Genomic DNA, 27,772 nt, shown 5'->3' on the forward strand with positions numbered 1-27,772 from the left:
AACAGCCCATATTTGTTGGCTTGAGAGATGAGGGCCAGACACAAAGTGAGCAAGAGCAATAACAGTGGCTCAGGTGTTACAGCGCCGTTATTGTTTTCTTCTCCTGCTTCTACCAAACCCTCACATGGTGCTGACAGTACTTCAACTATTTTACCATTATAACTCTGCTTTCTAAGTTGATTGATTGTTCTTTCCTGCAAAACAACTGCTAAAACTCTCTCCAATTAGCTTTCCTGTTCATGTTCTCTGTTATTATGCACCTAAAGTTATTCCGTTGGGCCATTCAATGTGCTCTGATACCAGAACCTGCCGATCCACTCCATTCATCCCAGCCTTCTCAATCTTGGCCTGATCTCCCCAGTCTGACCAGTACATAAACCTGTGAAAAGAAACACAGACACATTCGATATTTTTTTTATGGGAGCTCACAAACATATATGTTGTCCCTTGAAAACTTTGTGTACAGAAGCAACAATTTGAAAATCATTCTATTAGACAGCTTTTCACACCACTTATACAGCTGTATTTGAATTGCTGTTCACTCCACGGAGGAAGAGATCAACACAATGACATATGCAACAACTAGATAGGACATGGAGTAAAAACAGTGCCATGTAAATGACTGTGGAAATGGGGTCGCCTAGTAGCAGCAGCAATGCACCAGCATTGATGCACTATTGTATTTCATGAGGACCTTACCTTTCAATTTATGTTATTTAGAACCATTAAACTTTCAGTAGACATAGTTCTCCAAAGTACTGTTTTATCACTTTTATCTGCTGGAATATATTATTCTCTTCTGTCCATGTGTGTGTCGCTGAGAGAGCAGAAAGTGTTCTCATTTACATACTGTATATATTTCATGGTAGTGTAGGGATAGTGAGTCATGAAAATTACTGTATATCGGAATGAGTCAAACATATATATTGTGAATATTGCAGTCTTTTTGTTTTAAAAGAGGGTGTAATGCTATTTTGTTTAAGGTTACAATGCTTACACATTTGAGACTACCCCCCCCTCAGTATGCTGCACATAAACCATACATGGCCATCCTAATTCCAAACTGTTTTGGGCACAACATGAATCTTGACACTCATTATTTTAAGACACTACATATTCACAACATGCAGAGATGAGCCATAGCGCCTTTTCTTACAATAATTTAGCAAGATATTCAATGATAAATAAATCATGTCAATTATAAGAGAATGCACATACATTTCTGGGAGTATAAATTATGATTTTCTTCAAATATTTATTTGATATCTTGATGAAATACATGGGCAATAATTCTGTACGAATAAACACTTCTCATCAAGCGTCAATACAGATCTGTCGTCTCTCGCTCACTTATTGCACCTCTTTTTTACACCCCATTCAACCCATTCCACCTCCACTTCCACTTCCACCACCTTACCCTTGGTGTGGGTCAACTGCGATGGCCCGTGGCTCGCTCAGCTCTGTTTCTATGAGCATTTTTCTCTTGCGGCCATCCCCCGTGGCCACAGAGATGCTCTTGCTGCCAGAGTCGGTCCAGTAGATGTTCTTGTGAACCCAGTCAACAGCCAGGCCCTCGGGGGACTGGAGCGCCTCGATGAGCGTGAGCTGCTGCGAAGAGTCGTTGGCTTTGTTGATGTAAGCACTGGTAGATGCAAGAGAAGAGGATGTGCTGGTAAGTCCTTAGCAAGTGCTACTATATTTTACATGAAAAAAATAAATAAATAAATAAATAAATTCCAAAAGCTTAACTTGGTAGATCTGTTATTCTGGTCTGTCAGTGAAACATGACTCCTTGTGGGTAACAGATGCTAGGGAATGTGCATTATTTGAAGATAATGTCAAGGGCAACTAAACCTTACACCGCTATCACAACCACGTTCTACTCACCAAACAGTCACTCAGAGAGAGAGAATGAATATGTCTACTTCTATCGGCACCTTCCAAATCAAGCCGACTCCTCCTCTGTTATTGTCACTCTCCGCTCTACGTCTTTTCAATTTATTTGAATCTCGCTTCTTGCCTTCTATGTGGTCTTTGCCGACCAATTCTGCATTCTATCCTCTACCCTTTCGCTCCTGCCAAGCCGTCAGGCAAAGCACTTTATTTTCCTCTCCACGTGGCCTATCAAACAAGACAATACAAGACATATTTGTTTAAAGATGGGCAAATGCAAAATTTACACCCCACTGACATATGCTTGCAAATATAAGAATGAAAAAAGTATGACTGCATGGGTGGAACATTTAAATTTAAAAGAAATTGATTGGGATAAGTGATTACACGAAAACACAGTACTGATACTAAACAAGTCTGTATCTTTGGTAATCCCCTTCGTTGTGTACTGTAGTATACTTCCAGGAACCTAGTTTTTTTAAACACACTAATATTATATATATATATTTAAGAAGGACTGAAAATTAATGGCGCTTATTTGAGTCATTGAGTCATCTTTGTTTTGCAGACGACATCATTTTATTCTCCTACGATGCTGAACAACTACAATGTCGTATTCAGGAATTAGACTTAGAAAGCTGTCGCTCTGGTCTCAAAAAGCAAAACGAAGGTCATGTTCAATTGTTACTGTCCACAAAAAGATATCAAAATGGAGGACTATGTCCTAGACGCCGTCGACAACTCGTCGACAACAACATCGAAATTATTAAACACACCGGAATACACTGGCAACAAATCGTTAAGTGCCGTAGGAGTTGGAAATGTGAATTTTATATATATATATATATATATATATGGCTCCTCTCAATGCGGAGGAGCAGCGGCTCTACTCTGAGCCCCTCCCGGATGACCGAGCTTCTCCCCTTATCTCTAAGGACCCACAGCTCGTGACCATAGGTGAGGGTAGGAACGTAGATCGGCCGCAACCCATCATTTTATATATAGTGTATGTTAAATGTGGGCGAGTGCCGGCGTGTGGGACCATGCATGCATGTGTGCATATGTGCACTTGCATGAATATGTGACAACCTGGGTGGAAGTCATGCGAAAGGCATTTTATTGTCGAAAATGAACCATATGGTCTCTGTTTAATTTTACTGCCTCAATAATCACGATCATTATCCTTACCTGTCATTTGGTGACAAAATACCCCAGGTGTGACAGACACGAACACACGCCCAAGCACACACTCAGTGAATGACAGGTGGAAGCAGTCAATGCTCTCGAGAGCGGAAATAAATGAATGAATAAATGTTAGGACCGGCGCTGTAAGAGTGACGCACAACTGAACTGCTGTGCATGGCGCAAGGTTTTCATGAGGGGCTCACTGTCGACAACGAGTTGTGCTGCGATTCAAAATTAAATTGCAAGTGAATGCAACATTGCAGATGTAATGCTTAATGTTTAATATATATATATATATATATATATATATATATATATATATATATATATATATACACACACACACACACACACACACACACACACACACACACACACACACACTATATCCATCCATCCATTTTCTACACTGCTTATCCTCACTAGGGTCGGGGTATGCTGGAGCCTCCTGCCGGCAGGAGGCGGGGTACACCGTCAACTGGTGTCCAGGCAATCGCAGGGCACATACAAACAAACAACCATTCACACTCACATACCTATAGGCAATTTAGAGTCTTCAATCAACCTACCGTGCATGTTTTTGGTACGTGGGAGGAAACTGGAGTACCCGGAGAAAACCGACGCAAGGACGGGGAGAACATGCAAACTCCACACAGGCGAGGCTCAATTTGAACCCGGGTTCCCAGAACTGTGAGGCGGATGTGCTAACCAGTATATGTGTGTGTGTGTGTGTGCGTGTGTGTGTGTGTATAAATATGGAGTCATTCCCAACAGCTTCTAATATATCTACACACTCCTTAATTTATCACCTGTTTCCTCTCTTTGTGTAATTATAGCAGTCAGGGCAACTAGCTTCCGCCTTATGTTCCACCTATTTGTCGAATTCATTAGAGTTACATTATTTCACTCACCATCCTGCCTTTACACCGACTAGTGCAAACTCGAGGCACATTTAGGTTTATTGAACTTTACCACCAAAAACCAATGAATTGCACGATTAAGTTCAGTTTTGCTGCATATTTTTTTTTTCTAGAAACTTTACTAATTCACATATAGGAGCTAATTATTTTCGTTCTGAGAACCAGCAAATTAGTTTTTTAATGTACTTTTGATTAGCTTCTCTTAATAATCCCTTTAAAATAAATGTCACAATTTCACTTACCGTACAAAAGTAACGAGGAGCACTTGAAGAAGAGACTACAGATACATAATTGCAGAAAGCTGCAGACACATTGACTTTTAAAACCCCTGACTTCCCTGTACGTTCTCATTAGTATGCCCAAGACGAAGAGGGTCCATTCGAGTAAGCGTGTATTTTATAATGTAACATAGTCAAGTAAAATAAATTTTCTTTTGCAGAAATACATCCAGCCAACTACAGTATCGCTGCAATCATACAGAAAAACAAACAACAACAAAAACGTTGTAGATTCTCTGTCTAGCGAACAGAGGTAAAAACCTGTTGTAACAGCATGATGATTATATGAGTGTGCATACCTGTATATTTTATGATGATATAGATCACTCCAGAACATCTTATTGGTGGCCACATCAACATCCAGTGCCACCGCATTCTTCAGTGTAGGAACTACTTGTGTGTATTCACTTTTCAGCAGATCAATGCGACGGATCTCATGTCGGTTGGTGAACATCAAATACGGACTCTTTCCTGATGAAATATAAAGAGCATAAATACACAATCACATAACCAATTAACAACAGAATGACTGAAGAGAAGAAACGAACGTATTGTGTAAAGTGAAATGCATTTTTGTTGAAGACCACAATGTATATTACCAGATATCCATACCTCCAATTGATGCATTTACTGTGATTAGTTTTGGTTAATGGAAGCACCTGGTGAATAGTTTCATAAACATGACCACAAGATTGACACAAATGTCATACATTTGCCAAAATCTTAAATAGGCTGTGCTATGAGCAATGCTCAGTTTCGTTTCAGCCAGTTTATGCCGATGCCCCATTACAGAGCTTGATCATAATATAAATCTATTAAAAACTTTAGCTACTGTACTGTACTGTAAAAAAGAGAAAAGACAAGAAAGAAGCAGTACTAAAGTAAATGTTCTTTGTTTTGAAATATTTCTGGAAAATTGTGCTAGCCAGCTTAGTTGCCAAGGTCCAACCATAAACATACAGCATGTAAATACAGTATAATGATGTGGCTATTAAAAGATAATCTAAATAAACATTTTTCTTGACACAAGGGCTTTTGGCACCACACAGAGCTACACACTTACCGTATTTTCACGACCATAAGGCGCACTTAAAAGTCTTAAATTTTCTCCAAAATGGACAGGGCGCCTTATAATGCGGTGCGCCTTATGTGTGCACCGAGTTACAAAATCTGTAAATGTTGTTGTGTGACTTTAATGAGCGCTCCGCTTGACTGACTGGGAGCATTTCCTGCGGACACGCTGCTTATATAGAGGAAGGCGGGCGTGACTGAGGACAGCATGCTGACGTAAAGGGGGAAGGGTGGTGTGACAGAGGACGCTAAAGACATGCCCCCAGTAGGTATATAGTTCCGGTATGTGCATCGGTTTGGCTAATCGAGCAGCCACAGCCGCGAGAGAATTCAAGATCAACGAATCCATGGTTCGCAGGTGGAGGAAGCCGGAAAATGAGCTTCGCCAAGTCAAGAAGACGAAGCTGAGTTTCAGCGGAAAAAAAAAGAAAAACAAAACGCGGAAACAAGGCGAGGTGGCCCGAGTTGAAAGACCAACTCAAGTAATGGATTAATGAGCAAAGAACTGCCGGGAGAATCGTCTCTACAGTCACCATTCGACTGAGTGCAATAACTCTGAGCTTGCCATCATTCCGGCAGGCTTGACGAAGGAACTCCAACCGCTGGACATCGTTGTAAACAGGGCGTTCAAAGTGATGTTGTGAGCGGCGTGGGAGCCATGGATGACAGATGGCGAACACAGCTTTGCTAAGACTAGGAGGCAGCGCCGGGCGAGTTACGCCACAATTTGTGAATGGATAGTGGATGCTTGGGCTAACGTGTCTGCTCGCACTGTTGTTCGAGCTTTCGTAAAAGCCGGCATCATTTCTGAGGAGCCGCACGGCAATGAGACTGACTCGAACCTGCCGTGTTTGATGGAGAACTTGCCCAGCTGTTCATTTCGGATACAGAACATGAAGACTTTGATGGATTTGTGGATGAGGATTGATCAAAAAATAACATGAGTACATTGTTAAATAAAGTACAACCGAACTCAGTTTTCTCCCGCTGCTTTTTTAAAAACATTGTTACCATATGTTTTAAGCTAGCATATATTTTACCATGCCTGCGCCCAATAATACGCTGCGCCTTATGTATGTGTTAAATACAGAAATAGACTCCTTAACTGAGACTGTGCCTTTTAATGCGGTGCGCCTTGTGGTCGTGAAAATACGGTAATTATTCATAAAATTACACTTTACTTGAGTGAAAAAGTAACACATCCAAATTTAAAACACAAACAGGTGTTAGGAAAAATAGGCAAAAATAGATTGATTTCATGAGTGAATGTGAGTGTTTCGTATTCCTGTAATGACGTAGTACACTTTGTTGGGAGATAAAGGCCAAACAACACAACCGTGTTCTATTTTTAGTGTATAAAAAATGGGCCCTCGAGTTGCTCTCCTCTGGTTCATACATCATGTGTTGGTCACTAGCACATTAGTTACCTGTGGGATTTTTGTCAGCAGCCTAAATCACAGCATGATAATTTTCATGTGGTGGACGAGGACAACACTTGAAACCCAACTTTCATTAGATTGTCTACTGTAGGTGTACCTAAAGTTATAGCTGGTGAGTGTACATGCTACTCTTTACAGCAATACATGTACAAGTCTAAGATACAAATATGTCCTTAAATTTTAGAGAAAAGCTTGTGCTAAAGGAGATGGAACTGAGACTCCCAATACATGCAGTCTAAAATTAAAGCCTCAGCACTATTATTATAGAGAGGCAGATCAAATTAAACATACATTATGTATTTAACAATGTATTTAAAAGATACCTCACCCAAAAAAAATCAGTCATCTTGAGATGTATACTACCATCTCTGTAGACATAAAATTACAGTATTAAGACATAAATGAAGAACTGCTGTACAAATAAAAATAGTAAATTGTTAAATTGGCCTGGGGTTAAATTGATTAAACGTCCGTAACCTCATCATTACTCCACTGGTTGCTGAAATGACATATTGAGACTAAAGATATTTAATGTTCATACTTTCGACATACTTTTTGGTTTTACCGTGGGTGGGGTCATCAATTTATAGGGCTCTATTTTTGTGAACTGTGCAACTGCATCTGAGCACAAAAACTGGCGCCCAGGTATCTTGATTTTCGTGCAAGCGCAAGACTCGCTGCACGTGTTTGCCAAGTTGGCAGACCAGTCCATGCCAACCTGGGCATAACGACATAGTGAGGGTGTGCCTTTGGAGATGAGCTTGACAGAGTGAGGATTTTATGTCAGAAAGTTTGTTTAGATTTACACCTACTGGGACCATGTCTAAGTTTAGTTCTAAGTGATCTAACATTGTTTTCGGGAATGCAAGCAGACAGACATGCAAGTTCCGCAGACGTGGTGGATGACAGACGTATTTAAACAGCACACGTGGAACCCTCTGGATCATTGTGGAAATCAATTAATTGAACGCATTATTATTATCATTATAATTATTATATTTTTTTAAATCATCCCACATACTGGCCAGCACGCAGCTATGGGGGGTCGACATGAAAAAGCAGCTGACTGCTATTGGAGAAAATACCGTAATGTTATGACTGTTTACATTTCATAAACTCATACAACGCTGAGGTTAATAAGCTTAGCATTTCACCTGCTAAGAGAAAGAGAAGCTGATGCGGTGGCTGAAGGTAGAACTGAAGCGTAACTGGGTGTAATTGTGAGGATTGAAACAGTACAAAGCCTAATGTGTCAAGTCAAAGTAGAAAAACGAAAGTGAAGTGTGTCAAGAGACAGGTAGAAGGTTATACGATGAAAGCAAAAGTTGGATTTTATTAACTTAGTGCAGATAATGATCAGTCTGTCAGTTATCTTGTCAATTTCTACCTGCTTGGGCTGCTGTCGCTCCTTTTCTAATTAAGACAATGTAGATGTGTTTGGTCCTTAAAACATGGTATGATAAGCAAATTAATACTGTCGATACAAAATATTGTATAATAATTTGTGAAATTCCACTTATTCGTGCCAGTGTAAATTGGCCAATGTGATTTTTGGGTGCTTTTATACCTGTAAGTAGACACAGAGTACTGTATGTCAATGGCATACTGTAATTGCCATGTGCATTCGGACATACACTATATAATGTAATACAAGCCCATATTAAATTTGTAGGCATTGATATGGAGTTAGTTGGTCTCCACTTTGCATCTGTAATAGGTTCTACTTTTTCTTTTAACTTATCCATCCATCCAATTTCTATAAAGCCTATTCTCACTTGAGTCACGGATGAGCCTATAAAAGATGGGCAGATATGAGTGGGTAAGCTGCATAAACACTGGACACTCTTTGAAGTGACCACAATGCTTTGTTATTGGTTAAATCCGCATCACATGACATATGGACAGCTCCATTTCCACCATGTTTATTGTATTGGCCTACAGTAGCCTGAGTCAGTTTTCGGTCTTTTGTAAGTGAACTTTTAGCAAAATGATGTGTCATGCAGCTGGAGGCTGTCACAGACAAAGCATACGGATGCATCGTTTCCCGAAAAAGCCAGAAAGACGACGCCTGTAAGAAAGTCACTGTCCTGACTGTTCCCTTTATATGGCTTTGCCCTGGACTGGCTGCCAGCCAATCGCAGAGTACATATAGACAAACAAGCATTCCCCTCCAAATTTACACATATGGCCTGCAGATCTCCTGGAAAATTCCTAGACAACATTGTCATTAACTTATGTTAAAGTGTACGCCCAAACCGTCATCAATGTGGCACGGATTGCTCTTGGCATTGTGGTTCTGCCTGGAGCTCTCTGTAGATGAGAGAGTGAAAACAAGGCACATGGGAGAGAAACAGAAACAAAAAAGAACAAACTTCCAGCTAAGGTAAGTTTTTAAACTTTCTGTGCATTATTTTGACAGCATGACCTGCTTGTGTCAAAAATGGAATCTTGTTGCTCTGTCACATCTTTATTCACCGTGGTATCAGGACAAAAAAAATAAAACAATGGATACAGGGTTTCATTTACAGCCAATGTACACTGTGTAAATTAACCCATATTAAGTCCAATTGTGAAGTTAACGGGCTGTCGTTTTGTACAGTATGACAGCACTTTGTTTGTTTCAATTCCATGTAGCGGGAGTGCAAAATTCAATGCTAAAATCGCACGGTGTATGTCCATCCTTCAAATACGATACTAGCATAAAAATGGGCATGTTGTCAACTATGTTGCATTATGAAGGGTGCACTTGCTGTCTGGAAGCTTATAATATAATTGTGTAATATTTACTGTAAACATTTGCTGCAAATCGTCCTGAAATTGAATTGAATATCTAAACAAATCAGATGTGACCATGTTATTTAACAGGGGATGCAATCACAAAAAAGTCATTGTACTTACAAACATTATTGGTTTTATGATGATAAATGACTAAAGGACCCAGAGTTGCTTCAAATGGTTTCGCTGTGGAGTCAATATTTGTTTTAAATGTACATTTTTATTTTCTCTTGTTGTTTTCTCCTGTCACGCATAAACATTATAGCACAAAAATTTATAAAGATACTGTATTGAATGTAATGTTAAACGCTATAACGTTTGAAATGATTCAAAACGAGAACCTCTCGACTGCGAGCCGTGCTAACCACTACCCTACTGATCTGCCTCAAAGAGAAATATTTATTAAAAAATAAAAACAGAACTCAAAAGGGTAACGGAATGCTTTATCACAGTGACTTTACTTTTAATTAGATTTGCCTGTGTTTTGCCTACTTCACAGTACTCAAACTTGTCTGCAGAGCCTGGGATACCGTCCTTTAATTAGCATAATTGATAATTAACATAATTGGAAAAAGCCCTTTTAAGGACTAATGTAGCAGCTTCATTAGTTCAAGCAAACTGCAGATGATTATGTTCATTTTGAGACAGGACAGCTTTGTGCTTCTTGGGTAAAAAAAAGCAAGTAATTTGTATAACAGATAACATCTCATCACACAACAAAGCCACACAGAGGCAGAAAGAGGAAATACCACCTGTATAAAATTGTGAATAGAATGTTCAAACTGGGCGGCACGGTGGCCGACTGGTTAGAGGGTCAGCCTCACAGTTCTGAGGACCCGGGTTCAATCCCTGGCCCCGCCTGTGTGGAGTTTGCATGTTATCCCCGTGCCTGGGTGGGTTTTCTCCGGGCACTCCGGTTTCCTCCCACATCCCAAAAACATGCATTAATTGGAGACTCTAAATTGCCCGTAGGTGTGACTGTGAGTGTGAATGGTTGTTTGTTTGTATGTGCCCTGCGATTGGCTGGCAACCAGTTCAGGGAGTACCCCGCCTCCTGCCCGATGACAGCTGGGATAGGCTCCAGCACGCCCGCAACCCTAGTGAGGAGAAGCGGCTCAGAAAATGGATGGATGGATGGATGTTCAAACTGAATACATATTCTTCCATCTAAACTACTGTATGTCGATATGAAGTGAATATATGTGGGAATGTGTTCATCCATCTGATGAACATCCACACACTCTCACATTTCAGGATTTCTTTTGTTGTATTTTGTTTTCCTTTCCTTAATTTCTCAATGAATACAAAGCCTTACCAACTTTGACCATAAAAGGAACTAGTTAATGGTGAGAACATTGACACTTATCGCATAATTCTGGACTTAAAAATAAGTTCTGCAGAAAAAAATTCCCCAAAATTGACCCAGTAGTAATTTTAGGCTGGTTTTCTGATGAAATTTTTTTATTTCCTGCCAGATTTTGGCCCATCCATATTTTGGACATGTCAGCCTGTCACAGCCTGACATGTAGATGGCAGAAGGAGGAGGACATTTCCTCATTGAAATTCTTTGCATTCTGCAGAAGTCTGGATGTTTTTTATACCACACAGTAATGAGTGAAAATTGTGACTGTGAAGCATGTTGGAAGGCTTGAGGTTTAAAAAAAAATAAATAAATAAAAATCGACAATTGGAATGCCTCCTTGAGGAAAGATTTCGCTGCCACGTCATGCCACACATGACATGCGTTACGTCGCTTTATGTCCCAAAACTGGAGCCGAAATTTACGAGTACATCCCTATTTATGCCCACATACAGCTCTGAAAATATCAGAACAATCGGCGCAGTATTTCTGATTTCATCGACGCGTTTCCACGTCAGAAAAGTTGAGCATCCCATAGGAGGAAGTGCTTTGCAGATTCATTTCCACATTTATTCATGGCTTTCATCAGCTGGCTGTGTCATAACATCGGCTGATGAGGGCATTGATCTACCGGCCAAAAGCGTTACGTCGCTTTATGTCCAAAAATGCTCACATCAGGCAATGCTTCTTGAGAATAGATACCTGTAAACTGGTATGTGTTTTTTACAGGGCTCGGTAGCTTTAACCATCACCTAGGTTGGTCGACTCCCTGATTGATTAGCTGTTAGAGAAGTAATAAGTCTAGGGGAGCCAGTGCTTTTTCCACTCTGCACTGTCAGTGGTTTGTCCAATAAACACATTAAAATATTGTTATTTTGTTCTGGTATTAGTTTAAGCAGACCACATTTTGTTACCAATGTATTCAGAAATCCAGCTAATTCCAAATGGTTCAAATACTTTTTCTGGCAACTGTACAGCATCTTGGGTCTGATGAGGGCTGCAGATAGGAGAGCTGTGGCCAAGTGGTTAACGATTCGGTTGATGGCACCAACCAATTCATGGGTGCTGAAATTTGCCCACGTATCCCTCTGTTCCTCAGTATTTATTCTCTCCTTGTCATTTCTCCTTACTATCAAACACCAGTCTTAGAAGAACCGTTTCTGTGCCTCACACTAATAAAAGTTCGCAGACATTCAGCAATCAATCTTTTTATTCTTTTAAACCAAGAGTGAGTGATTGTTTTTTGGTGTTAAGCTTTCTCATTACCACACCACTTCATTCAGTAATGACTTAAACTAAGACCCATGGCCATCTTAATCAATGTTAACACAATTTTCCTTCTCTTTGCACAAAGTCGAATTTGCCTTGTAATGAAACCAGTTAGGGAGTCCCATCCCATAATATGACAAAGGGGTCACTGCAAATGCTACCAGAATGTGGATGCCTATGTGGAGCTCAAAAGAAAACACAATGCTATCAGGGCCGGAGGTGTTATTGATAAGGTCAGTCAGCGTAAGGGCACCATTGTTGAGTGCTGGGCTCCATTAAACTTGAATTACACACTCATCTAGAATGTCAAAACAAATTGGATCAGGACCAAGTTTTAAACCCACATAGCTACCTCCTTGAGTATGCCTGAATTCTGTCATTAACACATGTATAGGATGAAAAATCAGAACTTTCTCTCTATCTCTTTTTCTTTTCCTGCAAATATGGAGTTGAATGAAAGCAAAATTAGTCTTAGGCCCAGCAAGAAGGGAATAATGTCTCTGTTACTCTTGATTTCACACTTCTCTTTAATTACAGTGTGCAAGGAGTGTTTACCGAGGTCAACAAAGGTGACAGACCCTTCCTGTGCCCGTTAATAAACAGACATTGGCATCCAACAACATTATTCGCTTGACACTCCAGGGAAAGCATAGACGGATGGCTGAAAACTTTTCATTAGTAAGGACTGCAAAAAAAAGGCAAATATTTATCTTTGCACAGGGGGCTGAGGAGGGCCTGCATACAAAGCAAGCCTCTCTTTTCAGGGGTCCCACAGAGAGATAACAGTGGAGGGTATAATGTGGTAGTAGTCAGAATTGCCAGAAGTAAAGGGTATATGCTCTTTGTAAAAGGCCAGGCTTCAGTGTGCTTGTTTGTAGGTGTGCCCATTCATGTGTATATTTTGATTTTGGTTCTATTCAATATGTGTGAAGAATGACTGACCCACAGCTTTGCAGGTCTTGGAGGCAGGATCCATCTCGTAACCTTCATAGCATTCACACTTATAATCCCCTTTGTAGTTTATGCAGATCTGACTGCAAGCATCTGGGTTCTCACATTCATCTATGTCTGTAGAGAGAATAAAGAGATACAGCATGAAATACACGTCTTGAAGTACTGTATATGGATATCTGAATGTACTGTATCTATTCACATACATGGACAATATCTATTATGACAATGCAACAATTTGTAAACCTGCTGAAAACAAATTGTTGTTTTATTGCCATTTTACTGTTAATGAATTACTTGTGAACAGAAAAATAATAAATATCATGCCAATATAAAGTAAATGTGATAATAAATAAATACAAAAATATTTGCGGATCTCTATGGGTATCAACAAACACAAATTCTCTGAGATGAAGAACAATACACAAAAGCAAAAATACAACAAAAAAACCCCCAATCCTATTCATATAAATATAAATATATATATATATATATATATATATATATATATATATATATATACATAGATAGATATAGATAGATAGATAGAGAGAGAGATAATTGTATTATTTATTTATATATATGTGTATATATATATATATATAGAGAGAGAGAGAGAGAGAGAGAGAGAGAGAGAGAGAAAGAGAGAGAGAGAGAGAGAGAGAGAGAGAGAGAGAGAAAGAGAGAGAGAGAGAGAGAGAGAGAGAGAGATTATTTTATTGTCATTATGAAACGTAACGAAATTTTGCAGAGAATCCTGGCTTGGAGGACGCACAGAAATAACCCACGAAAATAGAACACAAAAAAACAAACAAACACACAAAAATACAGTGATCACAAGGGTAACCCAATAATGGCATTGCACCGGAAATCTCTAGGTTGCCACTTTTTATTTCAAATATGAAATGTATTTAAATACAGTGGTTGTACAACCCCAATTCCAATGAAGTTGGGACATTGTGTTAAACATAAATAAAAACAGAATACAATGAGCCCGCGACCCTAGTGAGGAGAAGCGGCTCAGAAAATGGATGGATGGATGGATGAATACAATGATTTGCAAATCATGTTCGACCTATATTTAATTGAATACACTACAAAGGGAAGATAATGTTCAAACTGATCAATTTTATTGTTTTTAGCAAATAATCATGAACTTAGAATTTTATGTTATGTTGTGTTTTTATTTATGTTTAACACAACATCCCAACTTCATTGGAATTGGGGCTGTACTTAAAGCTCAGTTGGAAAAAGCTATATTACTGTCAATGAAAAGTAAAGTACTACTTTTGTTTTCCAGCTCCAGTGACAGCAGGTGAACTGCATTGCAACTGGAATGCTACCATTAAATTAATGAATCAATAAAATAGGTGTAGCCTGACATAATGCTTAAAAAATACTGTATATAATTACCGTTTCAAAAAACACTGCGAGAGAGGTTTTAATCTAGCATTATTTAGAGCATTGTCATTGACTGTTATGATTGTAGATTTGTTTTTATTATGTCTACTCATTCTACTGGATTGGATGTCATCAGTGTGTGTACACTGCATTATTATATAAAGTAACAATATTATTGTCATAATTAATGTAACATCCTGGATGCTAAGATGTAGTATGCAAGCAGAATGAAAATGAAAAATTGTGAAAAAAGGCAGAAACTTTATTTGCTAGGCTGGGGAGTTGTTTTCTTTACCGCCACAAGTCTTTTTGTCCAGAAGTTTGTATCCAGAGGGGCAGTCACACGTAAAGCCAATCCTTTGGTCCCTGCAGATGTGGGAGCAGCCACCATTGTTGTCTGAACACTCATTCAGGCCTGCACAGACAATAGTCCAAGGAGCGAGACAGGAGTTTGTCAGATATTACAGGCACAAAAAGAATGATAAATAAAACAACAGTCAGTCAACTCACAATGGGCGTGTATGTGTGTGTTCGTTCATGTGTCTGTGTATATTTGTAGATTGTCTTGCATTGCTTTGGAGTACAACATTTTGATCCAAAAGAACGAGCTGAGGGGTAAAATAAGGCTATGGAGAGCTGTGTATCACTTTCATGTGGGCATTTACAAGTTCATGTTTGTGGACCACAGAGAAATGCACCTTGATCCAGTAACTCCCACAAAATGAAATTTGAACACATGCATTAAGCACCCGCCCACAATCTTTGCACATTCTGCTCTCTCCATGTGCTCCTCTTCCTCGTCTCATTTAATTCTTCCCACTTTCCTCCTCTGCATGCCCTTTCTCTACTGTATCTGTTTTAAAGTCTGCATTTATCCCCTTGTCTTTCAGCTGCCCCCAGGGAGTATGGAGAGATCACTTCAGAAATCTAAAGCTGGTGCTTCATTACCAGTTTACATTAAAGATTTAAGCTTCAAGACTACAGGTACTGCAGTGAGACGCTTAGGCTGGGAGAAGCTGCACGAACAGAAATAGAAATAAGAGCAAACAAAGATTTGGAGAAATTAGAATTTGCTAAAAATCTATCGGATGCTAGAGTATCAGCAAAGCATTATCTTGGTATGACTAATAACATGCAATAATTAAGAGTACATTAAAAGTACTCCGCCAGTATTGCTGTTTGAAACCCAAATGTTATGTTGCAGTTCAAAATGTACTGTTTTAAAGTTTGGAAATCCAGAAAAATATTTAAAAAATGTACACATTAAAACTGCAGGCTTTACTCTTGTTCTTTCTTTTTATTCTATATTTTTACAATTATTTTTGATTTGATTTGCTGTGGTCATACGTCATTTCACTACTCTTTGGACCTATTTGCTAAAGGTTTACACATGCAAAAACGGGTGCAAACTTGATTGCTTGTGCAAACAGATGTGGAAACTGATCTATTAACCGGCTCGCCTGTAATTGCGTCTGCCAAACGAGCTAAATTGCCGCAGTTCATTTTACCCATTCTGGGAGACGTATATACAAGTACATTAATTTAGCTCTAGCCATGTGATTTATCTATCCTATGATGCATTACAGTGGCTGATTTTGCATCTTTAATTACTGCGTCTAAAAGGAAGGTGCAAACCAGCATACAAAGCGGTGCCAGCATAGTGCGGGCAAAATTTGAAGCAGATGGGAGAAATTTTCCACTTGTTTAAACATTTTTGAAAGTCAAAAGCCAACAGAAAAAAAAAATTGCACAACATATCGTCTATTAAGGCGGCACGGTGAGCGACTGGTTAGAGGATCAGCCTCACAGTTCTGAGGTGCGGGGTTCAATCCCCGTCCCCGCCTGTGTGGAGTTTGCATGTTCTCCCCGTGCCTGTGTGGGTTTTCTCCGGGCACTCCGGTTTCCTCCCACATCCCAAAAACATGCATTAATTGGAGACTCTAAATTGCCCGTAGGCATGACTGTGAGTGCGAATGGTTGTTTGTTTCTATGTGCCCTGCGATTGGCTGGCAACCAGTTCAGGGTGTACCCCGCCTCCTGCCCGATGACAGCTGGGATAGGCTCCAGCACGCCTGCGACCCTAGTGAGGAGAAGCGGCTCAGATAATGGATGGATGGATGGATCGTCTATTAAGCAATGCAATTTTGGAGCTCTGTATTGATTTAATTAAGAACTGACTTGGAGCCAGTCACGAGAAGGAGTCATGTCATTCCTTCCAACACTGCATTTCCTTGTGTCTGGGTCATTTTAGTGCACAGTGATAAAGCTCAGTGTATTGCAGGAAGGTTCACAGTACAGGTGGGGCGACGAGGCGTACGCAGCCAAACCGAAAGACCTCTCTTTCACTCGCTGGTTGAGTACTTCTTGCTAGGCTATAGTAGTTTCTGTGCTTTTTCCCAGAAGTTGGATCGAGATAAACACTTACTAGTACACAACTAAAGAGTGCTATTGTTACGATATGCTTAAATAATTTGGCAAATCATCTCTTCGAGGGGGAGCGGAGGCTGTGGCCAGTGGAGGGCCGGCTCGGGGAGCTTCCCGGTGGCCGCACCCACTGGCAAGGATGCGGCTTTGCGAAGCGGAGGTACACTCTCAGCAGATCCCAGCCTGTGGGTCAGCGTTTGCTGGGACAGTGGCAGATGTGAACAACAAGGCACCTCTCGTCCAATCCATTGCGATGCTCGGACCCGTGTAGCGGCTACGCTGTAGCCTTGGGAGGGACTCGGGACACAAAGTTATAATGCTTCTGCATCTCTCCCAGCGCAGCCTTTCGGACATGTGGGCCAGTCAGCCAATTAGTGTATTTTTTGGGGACATACACATTTGGTCACATGGGTTACGCATTCAGCGGCACGGTGGCCGACTGGTTAGAGTGTCAGCCTCACAGTTCTGAGGTGCGGGGTTCAATCCCCGTCCCCGCCTGTGTGGAGTTTGCATGTTCTCCCCGTGCCTGCGTGGGTTTTCTCCGGGCACTCCGGTTTCCTCCCACATCCCAAAAACATGCATTAATTGGAGACTCTAAATTGCCCGTAGGCATGACTGTGAGTGCGAATGGTTGTTTGTTCCTATGTGCCCTGCGATTGGCTGGCAACCAGTTCAGGGTGTACCCCGCCTCCTGCCCGATGACAGCTGGGATAGGCTCCAGCACGCCCGCTACCCTAGTGAGGAGAAGCGGCTCAGAAAATGGATGGATGGATGGATGGGTTACGCATTCAATCGGGTGTGAAGTGGAACGCTGTAGCCTGGCTGTAACAGCCTGGCTATGTGGCTTGGCTGCGTATAACCGGCCCAAAACAAAATTTTAAGCACAACAGCTCATTACTTTATACCGAGAAAAGACCACGACAATAGTGAGGTACTTTTAATTTTGTGATATCGTGAATATTGTTACTAGGGGTGTTCCGTTCCGATCCATGAGATCGGAAATCGGTCTGATGTTAGTATAAAAGCAATGAATTGGATCAGACTTGATCTAAAATCTCCAATTTTACCACTCTCATACAAGCAGCCCATTCCGTGCTCTGCTCCAGCATTTCATCCAGCAGGGCCCAGACGGCATGAGAGCCCACGTGATCATAACAACAGGTTGCTAAGGTGCTAACATAGTAGCAAGGCATAAGAGTGAATGTTCCTTGCTTAGTCATTTATTGACACTCCAGTTGAACTTCACTGTAAAACTAAACACACTGAACAAAATAATTCTACCTATTGAATGTTCAAATACATCACAGACTTAGTTTATTTATTTGTTTTTGTTCACAAAAATCGCTAGCTAACACACAATGAATGAACAACACAGTTGAAGGAGCTAAGGAAAATTAGCATTGAAATCGCAGCATTTATAGCTCTCAATATAATGAATATTGGTACACAAACTAGACTTTACACCTATCTTGATCGGCTCGATCGGTATCAGCCGATAATTAGCATTTTATGCTGATCGGCTTTAATGTCATAATTCGCCGATCCGATCAATGACGCGTTTCTGACGTGTACAGTATATTTGAATCCAAAAGCTAGTTTATTTTTAGCCGTCACGTCTTTTGACGTAGTATTGTAAATATCTGACCGCCAATAAAGTTATTTAAAAAAAATAAAATAAAAAAATGTCGGCGATGTGGGACTGACAACACGTCTGAGACAGACAACACGTAATGCGTGGATCAGACAACTTTCGTCTTTCACAATTGCACTATGTCAGAATACTGAAATAAAATCTTGTATTCCGATACCACCGCATCCCGTCTTTTACGATCACTGGGCTTTATCTTGTCAACTCAAACGTGACTGGATACACTCGTTACCACGGCCACAACAACAACAATGGATCGCGCATGTATTGTGTTGGTCAAAAAATAATAAAATGGGGAAAAACGTGTGGTGGTAATAGTCACCAGTGCTCGGGACGTTCTTTCAAGGATTGCTTGAGGTATGTTCACATACTTTTAATACGGCAACAAAACGTTCTGTAGCCTAGCAAGCTAGTGCTAGCACTGACGGTTGTACGTAAACATGCCGCCGTTCTCTCGAATCATGCTCTAAAGTTTTGGTGTGTGTGAAGTAATTTTATTGCAATAAAGTAACAATTACAGAAAGTTAGCACCCATTATTTCTGTCATGTTGTAATGTTGGTTTGATATTTTTGAAGATACTCGGTATACAGTACACAAGTATATATTGTAAATGAACAAGTCATTTAAATTGACATATTGCTCCATTTTGTGATCGGATCGGTGATCAGTTACCGTTTTTTTTAAACTCGCTGATCGGTGATCAGCCCCAAAAATCCTGATTGTGTAAAGCCTAACACAAACGCTGTATATACACATACAAACAAGCAATATACTGTAAAAATACTGGCATATATTCTTCAAACTCTGGGAAAAACGAGTTTTAATAACAATATTCGAACTTGACTTCTACTTTCTTTGTTACTGCAAGTGTGTATCTCATTGCGGGCACCACACTGCCCCTCAGAGGTCAAGACGTGCACAACAGTTACTTTATGTAACCCATTAGTTAATAATAAATGGGTCAGTTTTTCTCATATCTACTGTTGCTGATTATTGTTGTCTAATATCACGTAATCCAGCATTTTCTATCATTCCACACGAAACAATAAGCAAATTATCCATGATTATTGCTGAAATCATATCAGACCGATATCGGTATCGGCCAAAACTCAAGGCTACAATATCGGTATTGGATTGGAAGTGAAAAAATTGGATCAGGGCATCCCTAATTGTTATATCCCTTCTCTCTCTCTCTCTCTCTCTCTCGTATATAGATATGCACACTTGCAATTAAGCACTGGCGCTGATCCTAACACATTTCATCAACCAGTCTTATTTTTCTCAAATGCAGCACTCTGTTTACTTTCCGTGACTGAAACTTGCTAAAGGGTAATTATCTATGGTGTGCGGATAATCTGTGTGGTTCCTAATGGGCAATGTAGTCTGATCACATTTTCCTGTCTAAGATAGCACTAGAGGGCAGAGGCGCCCGGATCTTTGATCATAACAACGCAGTTATGAAATGTCCTGATTTATTCTGCCTTGATCAAATTAAGCTCCTCTTATCAGGAAGAGTGACTGCCCACATTAGAAGAACTGTACTGTAGTTGAGGATGCCTGGAAATGAATGTGTTAATCAGTAGCATTACTGGTTTGACCAGACATTATGCGCTGGATGCAGTGAAGATTTCAGTGTAATGAATTTTTCTGTGAGTGTGTTTGTGTTAGAGGGAGACATGATCTTACCACATTCTTTCACAGGTTCATCAGACCAGTCCTTGCAGTCTTTTACATTGTCACACACCTTGCTGCTGTCAATACATTCTCCATTCTTACAGCGGAAGTGTCTAGTCCCGTCACACTTCGTAACTGTGAACAAACAAACAGAATATACATTAAGAAACAAACCAACTTTCATGTATTGCACTAATGCACTATAACAAAAAAAAAGTAACATGGTCATACAGTAGACGTACAGTAAAATCGTGATGATATACAACATGACATTTTTACAAACATCAACTCAAACGTCGAAGTACCACTTACAGCAACAGAAAAAGATGGGTATCTGCAGACATCTTGAATGTAAATGCTGAAGCAAACATTTATAACATAACATTTATAAACAAAATGACAAATGTTCAAAACATGAATCACATTACAGGACTTACTAATACACGGGACTAAACTAGATTTTAAATAACAATGTATCTACTTTCAAAACATATATGTGATATAATATATATATAATACATATACAATATATGAAATTAAAACTAAATGCATTCGTTGAAACTTTGAAAATTTATGAGCCTCGGTAAATTCTGCATGGCAGAATGAAGTGAAGAGGGACGCTCCTTCGTAGTCTTATATTCATGGTGGATATGGGAGTTACGTGACTGTTCGGGTAAGCTTGTGATGACACTGTTCATAAAAGGAATTGTTATTGTATTACTCCTTGTTCATGGTTTCTTTTTTACTAGGTTTCATGTTCTATTATACTGGTGTTTACGAATCGTAAATTGAAGGCAACATTCATGTACTGTTTTTCTTGTCTGTATCTTTAACGTAACTCGAGTCAAATGACAGCAGCTAAGGCACAGTGAAATAAACAGCCTTTATAAGCCTCTATATAAATGTTTTGGCTTTAAAAATAAAGCTGACGTCAAAACGGAGCTTCTGCAGTCATTTGTGCCTTGTAGCTGCAACAGTTAAGTTGAATATACTGTATCTCTCTTCATTTCACAAAGACACGATTTACATAACTTTAAAACACTGTAAAATAGTGTTATATTAGATAATAGTGGACAGGGGAATAAACAGTTTCATATGTCCTTGTTTATTTCACAAAGACGCAACTTACATAACACTAAAATGCTGTTATAAACTCTCTAAAACACACACAATGCTCTCCTTGACCTGCCCTGATGTGTTTCCGTGTTGACTTTAAGTCATGGGGCACTAAAGTCTATTGTTATATTGTTTTAGAAAGTCACAGCTCACCGTGAAACAAGACAAAACAAAATTTAAAAAAAACTAACATAAAGAACAAGAAAAACATATTTATTTATATATCCTCTTAGCTGAGTGACAATGAACACTGCCACGTCGATGTGTCTGAGTGTGAGGGGTAGGGCCAGTGTGCATTTCAGCACAGACACAAGAGCAGCACGACAGACACCGCGGAGCAAAAAGTTAATAGATTGGTTACATATTGACCCATGTCGATGTATCGACGATATGCTCTAATCGGCCAGATTAATCAGCCCGCTGTTAAACCAGTTGCGCCCTGACATACAGTGTATACAGTAGTTGAAAATGTAAATGTTTAATTTTACAGTGGTTTGTAGCCACACAGACAAATGTAAATAAATGTAGTAAATGCTTTATAAAAAAAAGAAAGGCCCTCAGGGGTTGTCATTACGTTTTAAATGCCATTCAATGACAGGCCAAGCAAATGAATGAATGAAGACTAAATCTAATTTATAAGGGACTAGACAGATGGGGATCACCCAAAAATGGTAACGGGGATGCAATAGAAAATGTATGTGAGGCAGAATTTTTATAGTCGCGGATGATATTTTATTCATGCATATTGTGTTAAACAATCTAGAGGAGTTTTATCCTTCACTGAGCACTTTTTTATGCACAAAACTATAGTAATTTCTGTTTATGGAATATATTTGTCTGTTTAGTCATGCTTTAAATGTCAAACAATTTCTCAAGGGGCAGATAACTAGGGAAGCCATCTGTACTGGCTTCTATATTGCCAATGTTTTCAACTGGATATATTTTAATGGTTCATCAAATGTGACAAGAGACTACTACATGAATAGTCCCACTATGATTTGCAAACTGATTTGTACAAGGTTGCATCACCATCTTTCTCAGCAGTATTTATCTCGAGCATTTTTCACGGCCCACTTAATCAAAGTGGCAATCTGCACCACATATACAAAATTATGGACATAATGCCTTAATGCTTACTGTGCTTGTTTTCATTATTTCCTGCAACTGTTTCTTACCATTGACACAACCAGCTTCATCACTGTAGTCTGGGCAGTCATGGACTTTATTACACTGTTTGGTGCCATGGATGCAGGAGCCATCGCCACACTGGAACTCATCAGGCCGACATGTAAGCAGAGCTAGGGAACATAATGCAGGCAAGCAGGGTGGTTACTATTTGCAACAAATTGTTTTTTTTTTTAACAATTAATAACTAAAAGATGCCCTCATTTGAGATAAACTATTTCATTATTATTCCAATTGGAATTTATCCTTCACTGGATACAGCTATGCCATATATATTCAGTTTATAAAACCATTATTACACCCTCAAGATATGCATTGGTGGATACGTGTGATTTACGTTATTTGTTACACTCTGGTGCCCTGCGACTGGCTGGCAACCAGTTCAGGGTGTACCCCGCCTCCTGCCCGATGATAGCTGGGATAGGCTCCAGCGCTCCCGCGACCCTTGTGAGGATAAGCGGCTCAGATAATGGATGGATGGATAGGTTACACTCTGGCAATTTTCAAGGTTCAAGGTTCAAGGTGCTTTTATTGCCAATTCGTCAATATGCGTAACACATACAGAGGATTGAAATTATGGTACTCAAGGGCCTGCGGTGCTACAAAAGATTTACGCATGAACCTTTATCTCACAGGGCTGAGTGTAGGTTAATGTATGAAGAAATTTGTTATGAGTTCTAAAAAATATATGGCATTAACCTTGTGGGGTGATCATAGTCAGCTACGTCGTCCCATCACCCCTGAGAGAGCAGCGTCACGCACGATCGGCGCCGCTTCTTCCGCCTTTTTTTGGCCACACTTTGGCGGTGGGCAGCTGTCCTCCGCTTCACATCCACCTTAATGTCTGACCATTTCATTTTTAGTTCAGCGTGTGCGAGCTATTCTGTTTCCACAGATTTGACAGCCGCATACGCGCTGTCCCATTCGCTCCTCTTTCGCGAGTTGTTAACACCAGAGGACAGCATCCCAAAAAATAATTTTCTTGCGCACCTCCACTTCATTGAGCAACTTCACATTCAGAAAAAAATATTTTTCTTCATTACCTTGCTCATTTTCCTTTTTTTCTGATCATGCAGAGATCGGCATCCCAGGTGCAGGGTTCATTTAAATATGATTTGGAAATTCAAATGTAGGCGTGGACAGGGAGGAGTCAGCTACTCCAACATGTGCGATAATTTACACGTTGATTGGAATGTACGAAGGAAATGTGCTTGGATTCATGAGTACGCAGAGTTTCATACATCTGAATATTTTTGTGCGTACGACGCTTTCTGGATTTGAGCGTACGCCATGTTGTAGGAGGAAATCCACGCAAGTCTTTGTACATGAGGCCCCAGGTGTGTGAGGGCAGAGTGGAGGGCGGTGGAGACGGTGTCATCGGTTGACCAGTTGGACCGATATGCAAACTGAAAGGGGTACGGGGGGGGGGGGGGGGGGACTTGACGTGGAGCATGACTAGTCGCTCGAAGCACTTCATCCGGATGGGAGCGGGATGATGGTGGTACGCGAGGACAATACACTGACTCAAGGAGGTGTTAAAGATGTCCGTGAAGATATCTGTGAGTTCAGCTGCACAGTTCCTCAGAACACGACCAGGTATGTTATATGAAACGTGATTCTCTGTCCAGTCTACTTAATGTGTGTGTGAAATTGTTGAGCGTGTTGACATTTTATTTATTTATCCTTTATTTATCCAGGTTAGGCAACTGAGAACGGATTCCCAATTGCAATGCTGTCTTGGGCATGCCCCAACAGCAAAGGTTATTAATTCATTATCTCTTTAACTGGCTGTTTAATTATTCATACGTAGACTTGTCTCCGCCAAGAGAGGTGAATATAATCGATAACAGTGTATCAATTAAAAATCATCGTATATGAAAAAAGTCGAACAAAAATTGGAGCTACCAACTGTTGGCACTCAATATCAAACCTATTGGTGAAAATACTATGGATAAAAGCATCAGAGCTGACCTCTGAATTAGTTAATCACGCAGGTGCTATGGCACTATATACAATTTTTTTTACTCTTAAAAATATTATCCTTGAGGGAAATAACATATTTTGTTCCAAACTTTGTGGAGACAGTTTGGGCATTCCCTGTGTACAAAGCAAGGTCTATAAAGACATGCTTAGATTACTTTGGTGTGGAACTTGGAAAGAAACTGTACCTCAAGCCCATTGAACACTTTTGGAATGAACTAGAACAAAGATAGCTTGCCAAGACCTGTCATCCAACATTAGTGAACTCTGACCTGAATGAATGGGCATGACTGCCCACTCCTCTAGCCATATAAACACCCACCCACCCGCAGCCACACACACACACACACCCAACCTCCCCCCCCCCCCCCCCCCACACACACTGAACAGGTTATGCAGCTGCAGATGGTTGAAAAACTCCCTATTTTTTTCCATTTTCAATTTGAAATGTTTCAATGGATATGTACATTCACTTTACATTCAAAAATATTTAGGTTACAAAGATTGTAGATTCTCGCAATCAATTCACACATATGTAGGGAGGTTATTCTATTTCACTAGCTGAGATAAAAATGAAAATCTAATTTCATGGAGGAAAATTGAGAATTCAGCAGATTGTGCAAATGGCTTTAAAGGATCAGCATATGTCTGAGATCTCTTTCATCTAATATTGACCACAATGGCAGCGCTCAAACATTGTAGCCAACTGCCATTTTACCCTCTACAATTGCGATATCAGCTCAGCTCATTATAACCACCCCCAAGATTATTAACTCCTGCTCATGCTTTCCTCATTCTATCCTTCTCCTTTTCATTGAGTACTCACGTTCTGTATTTTTGCCACCTTTGAAACATTGATTATTGTCACAGGTTTAAAACATACTGTACATATTTCTGCTTCTGTCTTGGAGTAAATCTTCGCTGAAGAGGGTTTGCGTCGCTCTCTCTATTCTCCATTTCTATTTCTTTTAGTTGTAATGGCCGGGGGAGCACCGTGAACAACTGTTTAGCATATCCGCCTCACAGTTCTGAGGACCGGGGTTCGAATCCCGGCCCCGCCTGTGTGGAGTTTGCATGTTCTCCCCGTGCCTGCGTCAGTTTTCTCCGTGTACTCCGGTTTCCTCCCACATCCCAAAAACATGCAGGGTATTGAAGACTCGAAATTGTCCATAGGTGTGAATGTGAGTGTGAATGGTTGTTTGTTTGTAGGTGCCCTGCGATTGGCTGGCGACCAGTTCAGGGTGTACCCCGCCTCTCGCCCAAAAGATAGCTAGGATAGGCTCCAGCACGCCCGCGACCCTAGTGAGAATAAGCGGAATGGAAGATGAATGAATGTAATGGTCGGATGTCTTAATACTTTAGTATTTCAACAGACTTATAGAGCGGCTATATCGTAATGACTAAAAAAAATAAATAAATAAAAAACACTGCAACATACAGTATGGGCGAACATACACCTGGGCGATCACTAGATGCTCTAAATCCCATACCCAAAGATAATTAACAACAATCTCTGAGAAGAAATGACCAAATCTTTTAATAGTTGTAATCTGCTGATTGCAATCAGCAAGAGTTTTGATTAACAAGAACATCTTCCTACTGCTTTTCATTATTTTTCTTCAATGGAAAATGTATTTTATATCGCTTTTAACTTTCACATTCATGTGACATGAAATAATATAGAACAGAGACAGAAGAACTATCTCTATGACTACAGGAACAAAGTAGGTGAAAAAAATTCTCACAAATCTCATTTGCATTGAAGATCTGAGTTCTGCTGTCTTATTTGCATTCAGCAGTCATCTCAAACTATAACACATTTTTTGACACAAACTTTCAACTTCCCACATTTAATGACACTGTGAGAAGCAGGTTCAAATACTTAAATCTTATACTGTTGGAAAGCCTGTTTATTTCCCTCTTAAATGGTTCCACATTGTAAGGAGCATGCATTTTTGTTATAAGAGCAGGGCTGAGTACCGGTATATTGGTTGCGCCCATGAAAAATCTTTCCAAATCTTCTCTGCCAATGCAAAACAGCTTACTTTGCTGTTGCCATGTCAGGAAAAACCTACTAGAACAGCTGAACGTTTTAGGGTGGTTAATCAGAGGCACATTAAAAAGTTACAGGTGTGTGCTGACTCACATTTAACATGAGTTTGAATGTGATTGGTTAATTCTGAACACAGGTGCATCCCCAGTTATAAAAGGGTGTGCACTTTTGTGCAACCACATTAACTTAGTTGTTTATTTGTACTTCCCCTCACTAAAATAATTGTTTTGATTGTGTTGGACAGATTATAGGTCACATTAATGGTGAATTTAAAAAACAATTATCGTGGTCTCTTTTTTTATTTTTTATTACAAAAACCTGGCATTTGAACCTGGGTGTGCTGACTTTTTATATCCACTGTATTATGCATTTTAAAATACACAAAATAAAAACAGCATACGTAGGATCCACTTGTCACACTCTTGGTGGTTTTGAGGGGAAATTCTGTCTCACGCATATGCCGAGTACAACTGCCAACGATGGACGACCGGGGCGGAGCTAGGGCATTGTAACAAAGTGAGAGCTACCGATTGTTTCCAACTTAGTGACTTTTGTACAAAATAGAATGCAAATCTCGTCAAATCCCTGTTGCAGTTGAAAAAAGCAGCTAGCAGCAAATGTGTTACCATGGCGCATCTTTGGCTTGCCAACCTGCCAAGACATGGATGGAGAAACTCCATGTGCAGGCTATTATGTAAATTGGGAGAATTGTGGTAACACAATTCGCAAAATATTTGCACATACAGTATTTAGAAATAGGCAGCTAACAAAAGATTTACCTGGTATTTTAATTTCACACTTCATCGGTGGGCAGGCGCATCAGAGACCCAACTATACAAGCCCTTCAAAAGTCACCTTTTCATTATGGCCATTTAAGTGAAGTGAGATATTTCAGGGAGGAGATATAACATTGAGGGATCTCTTTTATAACTACAGACTTTCAACATGATCTTGGCAGATGGGAGTATGTATTGTACAAAGCCTCTTTTGATTGTGCAATTCGTGTGCCACGTGTATGCCACTGCCCAAGTCAATGGTCACATGTGCCAATACTTTTGTCCAAGTACATCTATTAGATGTAACACATGAAACCTGCGTCAGCCTTCATCTTTGAAAAATGTGTCTTTCGAAGTCTGTGGCTGTGTAGTG

At 40.0% G+C, this 27,772-nt stretch overlaps 1 protein-coding gene across 8 annotated transcripts in view; it reads right to left on the bottom strand.

Moving 5' to 3' along the window:
- The window catches only part of lrp8 (low density lipoprotein receptor-related protein 8, apolipoprotein e receptor), a 175,824-nt gene that overhangs the window by 40,740 nt on the left and 107,312 nt on the right, over positions 1-27,772 (bottom strand). For all 8 annotated transcript variants that reach the window (XR_009789510.1, XM_061780495.1, XM_061780493.1 and 5 more), the window contains 7 exons: positions 22,581-22,703; positions 20,302-20,424; positions 14,838-14,957; positions 13,133-13,258; positions 4,576-4,747; positions 1,418-1,642; positions 261-379 (listed from right to left, as the gene is read on the bottom strand). Coding sequence is in view for 7 of the 8 variants with exons in the window: in XM_061780495.1 (XP_061636479.1) it covers positions 261-379; positions 1,418-1,642; positions 4,576-4,747; positions 13,133-13,258; positions 14,838-14,957; positions 20,302-20,424; positions 22,581-22,703 (1,008 nt within the window). In the remaining variant the exon portion in view is untranslated. The remainder of the gene's footprint in view (positions 1-260; positions 380-1,417; positions 1,643-4,575; positions 4,748-13,132; positions 13,259-14,837; positions 14,958-20,301; positions 20,425-22,580; positions 22,704-27,772) is intronic.

The sequence above is a fragment of the Phyllopteryx taeniolatus genome, chromosome 7, assembly GCF_024500385.1.
Source record: "Phyllopteryx taeniolatus isolate TA_2022b chromosome 7, UOR_Ptae_1.2, whole genome shotgun sequence".
Taxonomy (NCBI): domain Eukaryota; kingdom Metazoa; phylum Chordata; class Actinopteri; order Syngnathiformes; family Syngnathidae; genus Phyllopteryx; species Phyllopteryx taeniolatus.